This window comes from Trachypithecus francoisi, unplaced genomic scaffold (genome assembly GCF_009764315.1).
Source record: "Trachypithecus francoisi isolate TF-2019V2 unplaced genomic scaffold, Tfra_2.0 Lachesis_group21, whole genome shotgun sequence".
In the NCBI taxonomy this organism is placed as follows: domain Eukaryota; kingdom Metazoa; phylum Chordata; class Mammalia; order Primates; family Cercopithecidae; genus Trachypithecus; species Trachypithecus francoisi.
Window position 1 is genome coordinate 18,662,829 of NW_022681467.1, and position 16,281 is coordinate 18,679,109.

The 16,281-nt window shown below is 38.5% G+C and overlaps 1 protein-coding gene across 3 annotated transcripts in view; it reads left to right on the forward strand.

The window, feature by feature from the left end:
- The window catches only part of TMX4 (thioredoxin related transmembrane protein 4), a 45,754-nt gene extending 30,287 nt beyond the window's left edge, over window positions 1-15,467 (forward strand). For 2 of the 3 annotated variants that reach the window (XM_033185646.1, XM_033185648.1), the window contains 3 exons: window positions 4,732-4,833; window positions 8,608-8,671; window positions 9,841-11,477. In XM_033185646.1, the coding sequence (XP_033041537.1) occupies window positions 4,732-4,833; window positions 8,608-8,671; window positions 9,841-10,214 (540 nt within the window). In that variant the 3' untranslated portion in view covers window positions 10,215-11,477. Of the gene's footprint in view, window positions 1-4,731; window positions 4,834-8,607; window positions 8,672-9,840; window positions 11,478-15,152 lie in introns of those variants that run through there. The other variant, XM_033185647.1, reaches the window with a different exon arrangement.
- Window positions 15,468-16,281: the final 814 nt, after the last annotated feature.

Consider the following 16,281-nt stretch of genomic DNA (forward strand, 5'->3'; position numbering starts at 1 on the left):
TATACAACTTAAAGTGACTAAATGAAAAATGTTAATACTCTAATGGATGGTACAAGGTGAGGTAAATATCATGAAAGCAGTATGCAGAAGATTGAACTTCAGGAAGCATCACTACCAAATCTGGTGGCAGAGTTAGGATTAGAAGTCCTTGGGTTTTGTGTGTGGCACATGTGTGCAGAGAGACCATCCAGTCTTCTGTCTTTCATTTTTTCACAGTTGGCTACAATGCTACAGAGTGGCACTATCCTTCTCTTCCAGAAACACATTGTTTCACACTTTGTGTCTAGGCCCCTGAATCCTTTTATTTTTATTTTTTTCCTGGCATAGACTTGTTCCTAGAACCCTTTGAGCACTTAGTGCAGAATCTGGTACCTAGTTATGTGCTTGATAATTGCTTTTTGTTAGTTATATTTATTAATCATTGTTGTCTTCATTATTTTACTTTTCCCTTCTGTTTATAGGCAACATGGAATACTTTTGTTAATTTTTTAGCCAGTGCTGATAGCAGGTTTAAAATAGGGTGCTGTGGCAGTTGCTCAGCATATAGGTTGAGCATCCCCAAATCCAAAAATCCAAAATCCAAAATGCTCCATCATCTGAAACTGTTTGAGAACCAACATGACACTTAAAGGAAATGTTCACTGGAACATTTTAGATTTCCGATTTTTGGATTTGTGATGCTCACCTGGTAAGTGTAATGCAAAAATCTGAAAAAATCACAAATCTGAAGCATGTCTGGTCCCAAGCATTTGGGATAAGGGATACTCAACCTGTATATGCTTTTGCTAACTAGGTTTAGCATTTAAATGTTTTTAAAGCGTTTTTTATTGGATTTGGTGAATCTCTGCTGTTCACTGATAATATAGGGTGTAACTTCCCTCTCCTAAATGTTACTGTTGTTTTGAGAGGATGTAGGCATATGGCAAATTTTAGCTAAAATAAGATGTGCTACATCCTTGGGAGGACAGTCTGTGTGATGGGTACTACCTTCCTTTTTATTAGAATGACGTGACAGAAGACTTAGGCTTTATTTAAAATATCTGATGATAAGCATTAAAAGCCGTGAACATTTAGACTAGAGAAAAACAAAGTGTATTTTAAAACTTGAGAACATTCCTCTGTGATTTACATAGCATATCTCTTCTCAATGTTTTTTTCATATAAAAATGTTTAGGATGTTTTGTAGAATGTTACAGTGAGACAGTGATGCACATCTGTAAGGTACCTCTCATAGATCCTACAAGAGGCTGCGAGGTTATGTTTTGTTACAGGTGCTGAGAGCTAAAGCATGAAAGAAGTGAAACGTTGGCCATCATTGAAGAGTCTTTTCTAGCTGTTTCCTTGCAAGGAAGATACTTTGGGGATTTTGGTCTGTGTCTGAAAGAGATAAAGGGCTTGTTCCAGAACTCCTCAGAGAGTATATCCTATGACACGGGTGAACTCTAAATCCAAAGGCTCTCTGTCCTTCAGGGCCAGCCTAGGTTTGAATGAGACTCTGCAACACTGGGCTGGACGAGTGAGTGGGTGTGACTAAGCAGTATTTAATCCAACCTGCAGTAGTTTAGACTTCCAGCAGGAGTGCTTGCCTCTCTGGGGAGAGAAGGCTGTACCTCAGATGCATGGAGGCCTTGGCTTGGCTGTCTTCCTTAAGTCTATCTGACCACTGATTAGAATGCTCTTCTCATTTATTCTGTTGTAATGATGTTTTAATTTCGTCTTGTCACTCAAATATGCATGTAGCCAAAATTAGCTCTAACTTAATCGTGTACTATGATAGTATAAGATATCATGCCCATCAGATGACATTTTAGTGCATTTTCAGTGAACAGAGTAAGATACTTTTTTTTTTTGAGACAGAGTCTTGCGCTGTCACCCAGGCTGGAGTGCAATGGGGCAATCTCAACTCACTGCAACCTCCACCTCCTGGATTCAAGCAATTCTCCTGCCCCAGTCGCCCAAATAGGTGGGACTACAGGCGCATGCCACCATGCCCGGCTAATTTTTTGTATTTTTGTTAGAGATGGAGTTTCACCATATTGGCCAGGCTGGTCTCGAACTCCTGACCTTGTGATTCACCCGCCTCAGCCTCCCAAAGTGCTCAGATTAAAGGTGTGAGCCACCGCACCTAGCCCGAGTAAGATATTTTCTTATTCATCTAGTACAATAGTATAAAGTATCATGCTCATCAGGTTACATTTTTGTGCATTTTCCGTGAAAAGCATGGGATATTTCCTTGTGGTAAGCACGTATAATATTGAACAAGGATCAATGTTTTCCACAAGTGAAAACTGTCACTTTGCCTAGTAAGTAAAGAAACAGAAACACAGTGATCTAAAACTGAATTGGATTTTATATAATAAGCTATTCCTTTGGAAACATATGTAAAGCAAAACTTCAAGGACATGTTACCATTAATCCTAACACTTATAAGGGGCTTTAAAGCTGTTGTAGACTCAAAGTAAACAGGTAAATATTTATATCTGTACTTGTGAAAGTACAACCTGATTAATGAATCGTTACTAATAATGACCTAAAAGACCAGAAGATGGCAGAGTTTCTCCAAGAAACTCAAATCCCTTTAAAAAGGAAGTTGATACAAGAAAACTGAAGTGCAGCTTATTAAAATAAGAGGATGTTTTGAAAAGTACTAAGTGTTTGAGTCAGAATGCAATACTTCAAAAGCAAATGATTTAATGAAATTAAAAAGTAATGTAGAAAGTTTCTTGAGAGTTGCATTAATCATTTATTTTGCAGAAAGGGCATGAGATACTATATAGAAGGACTTAAAACTGCACATTATTTTTCCTAACCATATGAGTAAGATAAATCAGCAGATACTTATAAAGCAAGTTCTAGAATATATTCATGGGTTGGCACAGAGGCAGATTGACTTTGACCATCTTCTAATTCTTTGGCACATTTTAGGGTTTAATCTTGATAATACTGAGTCCCCCGAGAAAAGCATAAGTTTAATACGTAGTATTTTCTAAAGTAGTAGTAAATTTTAAAACTTCCATTGAAAAGAGTTTGAATGAAACGATGTTTTGATAATCCAAAATATGCCTTTTACTTGCTGAGTTGTAAAATGCTAAGTTACCTTTTTTTTCTTTTTTTTGAGATGAAGTCTTGCTCTGTCGCCCAGGCTGGAGTGCAGTGGCACAGTCTCAGCGCACTGCAACCTCCGCCTCCTGGGTTCAAGCAATTCTCCTGCCTCAGTCCCCTGAGTAGCTAGGATTACAGGCACATGCCACTAGGCCCAGCTAATTTTTGTATTTTTAGTAGAGACAGGGTTTCACCATATTGGTCAGGCTGGTCTCGAACTCCTGACCTCGTGATCCGCCCACCTCAGCCTCCCAAAGTGCTGGGATTACAGGCGTGAGTCACCCACCGCGTCCAGCCAAGTTACTCTTAATAAGCAGTTGTCCTGGCTAAACACACACTGATGACCAGTGCCATCAACAGAGGACAGATGCCAGCTTTGCAGTTTGAGAGTGTGTTTACCTTTCCTTTGAATAAATAGCTCAGGCATTTGATGCATCTTTTCCTTATTCAACAAATACTGATTGAACACTTTGATTCCATGTGTCCGTGTTTAAAATACTTGCTGAGTCTTTAGCTCTATCTCTTCTGCTGAATAAGAAATTGTAGAGATATTTCAGATTATGCTAAATCAGTTTACAAGCTTTTTTCTTTGTTTATCATTCCAAATTAAGCCAGAATAAAATATGTTAATTAATTGCATTGATGTAAGCTAAGAAACCAATGGGAGTGATTTAGATTTTGAGAAATAGGAAATTAAAATAGAAACTTGGACTCATTTTCATCAGCCTTACTGGTTCTAGGCAAGTCATTGTCATTACCTTGCTTGCTGATGATATTTGGAGCCATATCATCCTGTGCTTGAATTTTAGTTAATGGCCATTTTTGAAGCTGTCAGATTCTTAAACCAATGACTGAGTCATTGTGAGGAAGCATGGCTCCTGCAACTCTACGTCTAAGTAGACTTTGATGTTTTGACTTTGAAATAGCAAGTTCATATCTGTTAATTTCTGTATGATTTAGCATGTAAATAATTTCTAGCTATGATTATGTCCCTTATTTTTAGAGTGTTGGTTGTCAAATAGAGTCTTAGGGAACAGTAAGCATGAAGGGATGTACACTCTATTCAAAGACTGCTGGAATCTCATTTACTCATAATAAATTAACCAGAAAAACTGATTCTTCTGTCTACTGTTATATTTTATGTTTTCTGATAATTTACTAAACTTTGAAAGGATGAATAGGTGTAGAGCAGTGAGAGTCTGATTAGAAAAAAGGTATGGAGACATTTTAAATGGTTGACGTTCTGTAAGTCATGATTTAGTTTTACTAAAAAGTCAGAGGCCCAAACAATTCAATTTTTTAATGAATGCCCTATTATAAGTAAACATTGAGATGTATATAATTATTAGGGGAGGAGGGCCAAAAGCATCCATCATGGTGGAAGAAAGGACTATCAAAATGATTCTACCAGAATTCTATCCAGATTATGACCTCTAAGCAAGTATAACTTTTTTTTTTTAGTAATGACTTTGATTACTACTCTGTTTCCCAATATTATAAAATTGACTTGTTCTTTAAGAATCATTTAGATATATAAACCTATGTATGTAAAAACAACAGCTAGAGAGGGAGATTGAAATATTTTTGGTTCTCTTAAAAATTAATATTTTTTTTTTCTTCTGATTCCAGCATCTTCACAACTATTTCACAGTGACCCTTGGAATTCCTGCTTGGTGTTCTTATGTCTTTTTCGTCATAGCCACCTTGGTTTTTGGCCTTTTTATGGGTCTGGTAAGAGATAATACCAAACCTTTTTCTATCTTTAAGGCAAAATGGATTTCATGTACAACTAAAAGGCAACCAAGAAAGAAAAAGCACATAAAAAATAGTATTTTGTGTAATCTAAGTAGTTAAATAGCATTTGCTTGAGACTGCTTTCATTGGTAATGTGAGATATAATAGAAAATGCACTAAATTCTTATCTTCTAATCCTATCCTTTAAGTATTTTGAAGATGTGTACTGCCTAGACTATAGACAGTGATTAAAAAAAAAAGAGAGAGAGACCGTACTTGAATTGATAGTTTCTAAGACAACTGAGTCAGCTGTGATTTCACATGTTGCCTACTTAATTAGAACACTGTAGTGATAAGGCCAGTGTTTTGAATTTGTTCCTTGGGTAGATGCAAGATTTTTGTTGTTGTTCTTATCCTCCAGTTTAAAACTAATCCTGACTAGCTGCTTATGCATACACTCTGGTTTTCCTGAGATAGATAATGTAGTTAAAACAACACAGTTATTCTTTGGACATGAAAATCAGTATGCAGTGTATATCTGTGTATTTTCTCCCCAGGTATTTCAGGCAAGAGTTGAATAATAAATTTATTTATCTAACTATATAGGCAACTATAAATGTTTAGCATGTTGTACTTTTTAAATTTTTTTCTTTCTCTTAACCTAATCTTGATTAGTTTGACTGCATTTTAAACCCTGCCTAAACCAAAAAATTTTAAAAATCCTTTATACTGTATACTAATCACATAGTTCCTAAACACTATAATGGGAATAATTGACCATTACTAAAAATTTATGTCAAAGAACAGAGTTTAAGGTAAGATTATCTTAAAGTCTATCCTTATATTTTATAATGAATTTTGACTCTTCAGCAAGTTCTTTTTAAAAATAAGCTTAAAATGTTAACAATTGACTTACAGTAAGTCATAACTCCAAGAGGCCAAAGAGGCTCGATTTGACTTTTCCATGAACATGCTTAATACATATCATGGCTTATCTTTGAAACTTGGCTCCTGATGTTAACTTCAGGGATAGGAATGGGACTTACTTAGATATCTGTATATGTCCTTCATTAGGTCCTGGGTATGTTCTGTTCTGTTGCATTAATCTTTTTGCTAATTAACATGTCCCCATTGCTCTCGTCTAAAGGGATTCGACACTGGATATAAATAGAATGTGATTGTCTGTGCTTCTGCCATCTGTTGTCTGATGCTAGATTTTTCTAGCAGTGTGTTTTGGGGCTACCATAGTGTGAGGTTCTTGTAGGGGGAACAGTATGAGGTCCCAGGCGAGTCAATGATGGAGTTATAGGGAATGTAGGTTGTGTGTGAACTTGTTGGAAGACTACTGAAAATGCTTAGAGTTTTAGAATATTATTTTTGATGTTGACTTCAAGTCCATGAAATTGAGTCAGGCCTGCCTGCCTACACCTTGGATTCCTTTGGAAACCTAGATTCAGATAATCAGTGCAGAAAGGTTATTGGAGGCTTGGCCTGAAGTAAGGAGAGAGTGATTCTAGCCTGTTCAAGTGATTAAGTGAGATAGACTACCCTTCCTTAATAAGCAAATAACTTTAACAAAATATTATTAACTTTTTTAACAAAATAATAATAATTTCAAAGCATATGAATCATAAATTTAAAAAGATTCATACATTTATTGTTGATAAGTTTCCAAAAAATAACAAATACATATCTGTGTTCAAAGTGCCTGTTTTAGGCTGGGCACAGTGGCTGAGGCCTGTAATCCTGACACTCTGGGAGGCCGAGGCAGGTGGATCATTTGAGCCCAGGAGTTTGAGACCAGCCTGGGCAACATGGTAAAACCCTGTCTCTACAAAAAATACAAAAATTAGCCTTGCATGGTGGCACACACCTGTAGGCCCAGCTACTTGGGAGGCTGAGGTGGGAGGATCACTTGAGCCCAGGAGTTCGAGGCTGCTGTGAGCCATAATCTTGCCACTGTACTCCAGCCTGGGTGACAGAGCTAGACCCTGTCTCCAAAAAAAAAAAAACAAAAAAAAAATAAAAAAAACCTCTGTATATATATACACACACACATACACATATATGTGTATATATATATACACACACACACAATGCCTTTTCTATAACTGTTAAGTATATAAGTATATTAAAGTAAACACACAACTGCTAGAATTTTTGCCTTTAGTAACCTTTAATTTCTTAAGTACTTTTAACTTCTGTTTTGTGAGAGTTATACAATTTGAAACAGCTGCATTCTTATCCCATTTTAAATCATCTATTCCAGAATGACATTTTTGTTAACTTCTAGGATGATAGAGAAGTGTTTCTCAATTGTTTTCATATCTTAGCCACATAGGGAATATTTAAAATGTAGCATGCCAGGGTAAAGGTATACTGAGGGTCAAAGCTGCCTGAGGCTGGCTCTGAATGGCCCAGACTCCTTGAAGGATGACATGTCTGTTGGGAAGCTAGGATCTAAATTTTTTTTTTTGTAACCTCACCAACTAAGTCAAAATTAAATGACTAAGTTAGATAGACTAAACCTGAGATAAAATTGTTGAATGTACAATTTTCCAGAATAGAAGAGTAGGATAAATTAAGGTGATGGATATGGTAATTAACCTGATTTGATCATTATACTGTATATACATGCACTGAAGCATCACATTGTACCCCATCCGTATATATAGTTACTGTGTGTCAATTATAAATAAAAAAGAAAAGTCAGAAAAAAAAACATGTCCTGGAATAGCCAGTGAACATGTAACTATCACATTAAAAGGTAAGGTTTTCAAACCGGAATCATTTCAGATGGAATGTTTTTTTTCTCTTTGTTGTTCAAATTGATTTAATGGCTTAGAGCTTATTGTTCCCCAACCCACCAAGCCTTCCTGCAACTCATTGCCCCACCTCCTGGTTCTCCTCAGTTTGGCATTCAGGGCTTTCTCTGGATCCAAGATCCCCCGTGGAGATCCAACTTGGTTTAGCTTAGAGCAGCCAGGCGGTGCTGCTGTTCTCTCCTGACTGCCCAGGGCATTAAATGCCCCCTCCTTCAAAGTCATCCTCAGTCCTTCCCCACACACAGCTGGCTGTAATATTTGTGAAATGTTCTTCCACTCAATCACGGGTTACCCATTGGTAAGGGACAGCCTATATAAAGAGTTGTTTGGTTGTCCAGAATAGTGTATTTAAAAAGACTTTAAAAAGACTTGGTTCATAGTGTCTATCTTCTTATACCTGCTTGGTTCATCTTTTTTTTTTTTTTTTTTTTTTTGAGACGGAGTCTCGCTCTGTCGCCCAGGCTGGAGTGCAGTGGCCGGATCTCAGCTCACTGCAAGCTCCACCTCCCGGGTTTAAGCCATTCTCCTGCCTCAGCCTCCCGAGTAGCTGGGACTACAGGCACCCGCCACCTCGCCCGGCTAGTTTTTTGTATTTTTTTAGTAGAGACGGGGTTTCACCGTGTTAGCCAGGATGGTCTCGATCTCCTGACCTCGTGATCCGCCCGTCTCGGCCTCCCAAAGTGCTGGGATTGGTTCATCTATTTATAGTGGGTTCTCGGTAGACTTTTGGCTTTGTGACCACTTTCTAAATTAATATTTTCCTGTATTATGTCACATTTGAAAAGTAGGAAATTCTTAATTATGTCCTTGTCTCTTGTGAAGACTTTTGACTAGCTGCTAATTATTAGTCTAAGAATATCTGATTATAGAAGCAAGGCCTAATTTTGAGGCCCTTTGGTAATAAATGTCCTAGCTATTCACTGTAAAATCACTTTTTCCCCTCCAGGTCTTGGTGGTAATATCAGAATGTTTCTATGTGCCACTTCCAAGGCATTTATCTGAGCGTTCTGGTAAGTACGATAAGCTCCTGTGATCTATAGTGGTTTTGGAATTCTGTGATGTGCCTTTTTGTGCTCATATAGATAGTGGGTTTTCTCTGTGATTTACTAGGTGACCAAATCATCACTACCACATTTCTTAAAATATGTTTTCTAGGTAGATTTGAACAAAAATTATTTTTCTCCCTTTCTTAAATTAGGAAATAATTCATTTTGGCAATTGCTTTTTCTTTTTAAGTGTGTGCGTTTCATTAATCAGTATCATATTTTCCTTTATTCTAACTAGAACTAGAAGGGAAGAAGGAAAGCTCAATATATATTGAGTCTACTGTGTGTTAGTAACTCTCCTAAGTTCTTTAAAAGCAGTCTTCCCAAATCCTTGCACTGCTGCACACTTCTGGGGCCAGGTGCCCCTGGATTTGCATGTCTTTATTCCAGACTATTTTTGAGACTGCATAAAGATGTTCGTGAGACTTTGTAATTGTTGAATTTTATGTGGGAGTTTAAGTAAACTCCTGCTTCTTTTTAGTTCTTGAAGTTTTTGAGGCTTTAAGACTTCCATGGATAATTTGAAAATATGATTCTTAGAATTCTTAAAAGTAATAGAATCCCAATATCAAGCATTTTAGGAAAGCAAATGAAAATTTATTAGCTCACATAACTGAAAAGCCCAGGGACATTCTAGCTTCAAGCACGGCCCGATGATGTTAGGTTTCTCTTTCTGTGTGGCTTATTCATAAGAGCTGTTGACAGTCCTTGCGCATTTTCTCTGTTTAAAAATCCCTGAAGAAAAAGAGGCTTTTTCTCCTGACTCTGACTCAGAACTCCTGGGGAGTACTTTGTGTGGCTTAGCTTGTCACGTTTCTGAACCAATCACCATGACTGATAGAGTCACTGAGCTTTCTACAAGACACAAAATACAAAGCGTAAAGGAAAATTTGCCCTTGCTGCCCACATGCCCTGCTTAAGTCATTATGGTCCATGAAATCTCCAGAGACAGATGGAGAAGCCCTAAATGGGGCTAGGATAACAACCGGAGAATCTGTCCTCTGTGACCATAGCTTCAAGATAGAAAAAACTGTCACTTACCCTCTATTTTTGTTTCACAGCTAAACACACTCCATTGATTACTGAATTACCATTGTTTATTCAGAGGATATTCCTCTTTCTTCCCTCCACAGAGCAGAATGGGAGGTCAGAGGAGGCTCATAGGGCTGAACAGTTGCAGGATGCAGAGGAGGAAAAAGATGATTCAAATGAAGAAGAAAACAAAGACAGCCTTGTAGATGATGAAGAAGAGAAAGAAGATCTTGGCGACGAGGATGAAGCAGAGGAAGAAGAGGAGGAGGAGGACAACCTGGTTGCTGGTGTGGATGAGGAGAGAAGTGAGGCCAATGACCAGGGACCCCCAGGAGAGGACAGTGTGACCCGGGAGGAAGTAGAGCCTGAGGAAGCTGGAGAAGGCATCTCTGAGAAGCCCTGCCCAGCTGACACAGAGGTGGTGGAAGACTCCTTGAGGCAGCGGAAAAGTCAGCATGCTGACAAGGGACTGTAGATTTAATGACACGTTTTCAGGAATACACACCAAAACAGTATGTCAGCTTTCCTCTGGCCTGCAGTTTGTACCAAATCCTTAATTTTTCCTGAATGAGCAAGCTTCTCTCTTAAAAGATGCTCTCTAGTCATTTGGTCTCATGGCAATAAGCCTCGTGTATACTAAGGAGAGTCTTTCAGGTGTGACAATCAGGATATAGAAAAACAAACGTAATGTTGGGATCTGTTTGGGGACTGGGATGGTAACAAGTTCATTTACTTGGGGGTCAGAGAGTCTTGACCAGAGGAGGCCACTTCCAGCCCTAATTAGCACCTTCCAGAGACAAGGCTGCAGGCCCTGTGAAAGGAAAGCCAAGCAGGAGCCTTGGCTCCTGAGCATCCTCAGAGTGTAGCGTAGGCGCCTTGCTTCCTTTTCTTGTGTAAAGTATTTATTTTTCTCAAATTGCAAGAAACATCTGGCACCACAGTGCATGAAAAATCTTTTACAGCTAGAATTTGAAAGGGTCTTAGGTATAGAGAGCAGCTCAGAAGTCATCCCAGCCGTCTGAATCTCCTGTGTTTTATTTCTTACCTATAATTTTTCCAACTTTTCCACCATGGGCATTCAGGCTCTCCACACTCTTCACAATTATCTCTGGGTCAGAGGACTCCAATAGCAGCCAGGTTTACATGAACTGTGTTTGTTTATTCTGACCTAAGGGTTTAGATAATCAGTATCCATAATCCATGAAGCCGTGACTGCCAAACATCTCAAATGAAATGTAGCCATCAGAGACTCAAAAGGAAGTAAGGATTTTACAAGACAGTTTAAAAAAAATTGTTTTGTCCAAAATATAGTAGTAGTAGTTGTTGTTTTTAAGTTTTCTTAGCAATATTTTTCAAGCCAGAAGTCCTCTAAGTCTTGCCAGTACAAAGTAGTCTTGTGAAGAAAAGTTGAATACTGTTTTGTTTTGTTTTCATCTCAAGGGGTTCCCTGGGTCTTGAACTACTGTAATAATAACTAAAAAACCACTTCTGATTTTCCTTCGGTGATGTGCTTTTGGTGAAAGAATTAATGAACTCCAGTACCTGAAAATGAAAGATTTGGTTTTGTTTCCATCTTCTGTAATCTTCCAAAGAATTTTATCTTTGTAAATCTCTCAATACTCAGTCTACTTTAAGTACCCAGGGCGGCTAATTTCTTTTTAAAAAAATCTATCCATCTATTTCTCTCTTACCTGATTTATGTGTTAGAATAAATTCATGAAATTAGATTCCAAGCATATGAAAGATGCCTAAAGTTGATTCTATGCCCCTTGGATCCAGACAGAATGAGTACAGGTTTAAGAAATTCTAAAAGTTTCTGTCATCTTTAGAAAGGAACATGCAGTATATTTCTATCTGGCTGTTTAAATAACCCTTTCCTTGTATTAACCGCGAGCACGGAGCTCACTGTGGGGGAGGTTCTGAATCTCTGCCCTCCTGTGGTTGAATGAGGATGTTGCAAGACTTGCACAAAGGAGGTTATTCTTCTGACAGCATCAATTTTTAGAGATGGTTCTTTTTCATCTTTCCAATTCAGTTACTTGACAGTCTTCTTCCCCAGTATGGTGAAGTTTGTTAAGAGTCACCAGTAATTGTGCTTTTCAGATAGTAGTGCAGCTTCAAGATCAAGGCCATCACTGGGCTGATGGGTTGGGAGAACCTTACCATGTACCTGCCTATTTCCTACCGCCTTAGTCACTGCCCATTTCCTGCCCCCTTGGTCGCTGACACACCTTCACCCAAAGTGCCATGGTTCTGATGGTGGCAGTTCCATCTCCCTGACATCAGGAAGCTTTTCTGGATCAGAGCAGAGCAGGGCCTGCCTGCCCTCGTGTCACTGGATTTGTTTCTCTTATAATTAGCTGAAACAGAGTTTTCAAAGAACAGTAAACTCAGGTTCAGAGGTATTATGGAATAAGAATGGTTTTATAGGCCGGGCGTGGTGGCTCAAGCCGGTAATCCCAGCACTTTGGGAGGTCGAGACGGGCGGATCACGAGGTCAGGAGATCGAGACCATCCTGGCTAACACAGTGAAACCCCGTCTCTACGAAAAGAATACAAAAAACTAGCCGGGCGAGATGGCGGGCGCCTGTAGTCCCAGCTACTCGGGAGGCTGAGGCAGGAGAATGGCGTAAACCCGGGAGGTGGAGCTTGCAGTGAGCTGAGATCCAGCCACTGCACTCCAGTCTGGGCGACAGAGCGACACTCCGTCTCCAAAAAAAAAAAAAGAATGGTTTTATAGTTTGGCTTTTCTATATAATGCCTCCCCCTGAAACTGAAATATTCATTTTTTTAGTGGAGTATTTGACTAGAGGGGAGGAAGGGCAGAAATACAGTCTATACTGGCTTTTAAAAATGTAAAGCCAGTTTCCAACTGAACCCCAAATAGTACAGGTTGAACATTCCTGATCCAACAATCCAAAACCCCAAATGCTCCAAAATCTTAAACTTTTTGAGTTTCAACATTTTGTCAGAAGTAGAAAATTTTACACCTGACTTCATTTGACAGGTGGCAGTTACAGTGCAATCAAAACTTTGTTCCATGCACAAGATTCTTAAAAATATTGGATAAAATTACCTTCAAGCTGTGTTGTATAAGGTGTATATAAAACATAAATGAATTTTGTGTTTAGACTTGGGTCTATTCCCAAGATACCTCCTTATATATATACAAAAATCCCCAAATCCAAAAATACTTGAAACACTTCTGGTCCCACACATTCTGGATAAGGGATATTTGACCAATATCTAATTATATAATAAGAAAAATATATTTTCTTTTTTTTTTTTTTTGAGATGGAGTTTCACTCTTGTCGCCTAGGCTGCAATGGCACAATCTTGGCTTACTGCAATCTCTGCCTCCCTAGTTCAAGGGATTCTCCTGCCCCAGCCTCCCAGGTAGCTGGGATTACAGGCATGTGCCACCGTGCCTGGCTAATCTTGTATTTTTAACAGAGACGGAGTTTCGCCATGTTGGTCAGACTGGTCTTGAACTCCTGACCTCAGGTGATCTGCCTGCCTCAGCCTCCTAAAATGCTGGGATTACAGGCGTGAGCCACCACGCCTGGCAGAAAATGTATTTTCTTGCTCAGCAGTACTTTAAAAAAAATTGAAAGGTGAGGAGAAAAACATCTTGGAGAAGAGGACCCATTAAAACTTTAAATATCTGTGGAAACCATTTTTCTTGATCTTCCCTTTTTTAACATCGTGGCAAAGATGGGTTTTTTCCCAAATGACATGATAAGTATGTAACCAATTTAATGTCTTTTCACTTGAATATTTTAGGTTTGTTTTCAATACTTAATGAATATAAAACTAAAGGAGAAAAGTCAACCTAAAATAATTTAAGCTTAAAATTATATGAACATTTCTATAAGAGTTTGTGGGTTTTTTCTGTAGATAATATATTTGATCCAGAACTCAAGTGCGTGGAAATATGATTTTGATTTTTAAAATCTAAAAGAAAAAATTAAAATCATGCTTCCCTCTATTGCAATACCAGTTATTTAGTCACAGAATGGTATTTTATGTAAATTAAAATTAGGTGAATGCAATGCAGGTAACTGGTTTTGGAATGGGAATGTGCAGTGCTTTATGTTTGGGGAGTTGGAGCAGGGTGCCTCTTCATCAATTAAAAGGAAAGTTTGAAACTTCTGATTACCTTTATGTTGGTTTCTCTTATTATTTATCTCTTGCTAGATCTGCTAAACCAACCCAGCTTGCTCAGAGATCTCATACTGAAGCACCGTACAGGCAATCCACATCTTTCTTCCCTTTGAAGTATAGTCATTGGATGGGATGAGGTGCGGGCCTGTTGGGTTCACAGGGCCTTGCACTGCATGGGCACATACTTACAAGCTCATCTTGTGCATAGAATCCCTGTCTGTTAGCCACAGGCCTCTTTAACTACATACATTCAAAATAACTACCATAGTAGAAAATAGATAAGCTTCAGCTGAGTTGGCTTTCGATAGTGGAAAAAGCCAAAATTTGACTTTTTATGGCCAAAATTCCTTGTTGACAGCTGTAATATTCTGATATGATTTGGGAATATATCAGTCTACAGAACCTGCATCCTGTAAAAACACCTATGGGGTAGATGCTAAAAGTCATTTTTAAGGCAAGTACTTACCATGTGACTTTTTATTACCAAATGCATCAGTAGTGGAGCTGGTATGTTGTTTTATAGGATGGAAACATTGGAAGTCCAGAGAAAAATAAATTTTAAGAAAAGGTGGAAAAGATAGGGTAAACCTGAGATTTCAGCATAAAATCTTTAGTATGAAGGGAGAGAAAGAAGAGGGAGACTGGTTCTCTTGCTCATATCAGTAGGCTATCTGTCTTTCATCTTGGTGTTGCAGTGTTACTTCTGTCAGTATTATAAATATGTGGCTGACCCATCCTGTCAGATGTACCAGCATTTTTGAAAGAGTTCATTCAAATCTCTTATGCCAACAGAAAAGTTCCTTCTTGTGTAATATCTCTTTACCTGAGTCCTACATTTTGATTCTCTGGAGGAGATTTTAGCTTGTCTTAAAAAGCCAAATTTGGAGTCATCAAGCCTGCTGAACCTGATGGGGCAGCTTTTTGAACAGCTTTCCGGAAGCAAGAGCTTCAGTTGAAAAGCCTTTGATCGCTTCAGCCCAGGACATGGCCTTCACATGGCTTATTCTCAGTAAAGCTTTATGTAGACTGTGACACTGTATATGTGTGACTCATACAACTTTGACGTGTTTCTGAAGTAGTTTAATCATATTTGTTATTAGCCTCTTTGTGGAAATGCAATTTTTATACTAAAAACATTGCTTATTTGCAATGCGGTATGTTATAAATGTGTTGTTTATATTATTTGTATTAGTCTTAGCCTAATGAACCTAATTATTTTTCTTTCTGTATTTTTTGCTTCCTCAAATAGCATCTGCAGCAATTGGAATGAGAAATCCAGATACGTGTTTCAAGTAGTACATTGCCTAAATCACAAATCCCTTGATCACAGTATTGTATATAATCCCTGATCCTATTTGTTTCATTTTATTGTAAATTCCCATTTGCATCAAAACCTAATGATAGTGATTAATAAGTAATCACTTTAATTAATTAATTAATCGCATTAATAAGTAATAAACAAATGGTGTATTGCTTTTCATACAAGTGTTTTCACAAAAGCCATTTGCCTAGGCAGCAAAAAATATTAATTTGTTAAAAAAAATTTTCCTTCGTGTCCATCCTCCATCTAGTCTGTTCATTCATTCTCTCTCTTTCTCCCTTCCTGACTCGGTGAAACTCAGACCACGTGCCTTTTAGTTGCTCTGGAAAGTGCACAAAACCAAGACTGGGTCCAAAGATCCAAGGCCCTTGCAGCCACTGTGTTGCCTTCAGAAACCTCTGGGGTCTCCCTCTGTCCTGAGGTCTTGGGGTAGCCAGATGGTAAGGGATGCTACTAATCCCCCAAGACACTGGATTGGCCTTGTCCTTGGGGCTTTCAGAAAACTCCCTTCTACACCTAACGCTCGCCACCACTGTACTGGAAAAACATCAAGGAGGTAAGGTGAGTCCTTGAAACACCCTCAGAGACTGAAACAATGGAGATTTGATTTTTGTCTTCTGGAAGATGGTGGGGGATGTGTGTAGTGAGAAGACAGTTATTAAACCTGCACACCACCAAGGCCCTCCCTCAGAGATACTGGCTTAGAATGCTTATTTGCCTGTACAGAGTAAAAGGTCTGTCATGCTGTCTGCTTAGAAGACTTTGGTTATTCATCCTTGCCTATAGCAAAACTTGCAGCTTTCAAGCCAGCAACACTGAATTACAAATTTAACCCCCTGCTTTGCTCTAGTCTTGAATGCTCTTTGGAACGTATTTCACAATAATAGAAATTCTTTCTTAGAACATGTGAACTTCTTGATACTGATAACTGTATTACAGTAGCCCAGGCTGACTAACAGATCCCCCAAATCTCGGGGACTTTTAAGAACAAGAATTGTATTACTGATTCACAGAGGCCAGGCCAGGCACCGCAGGCAGGCTGTGTCCTATGCAGGTT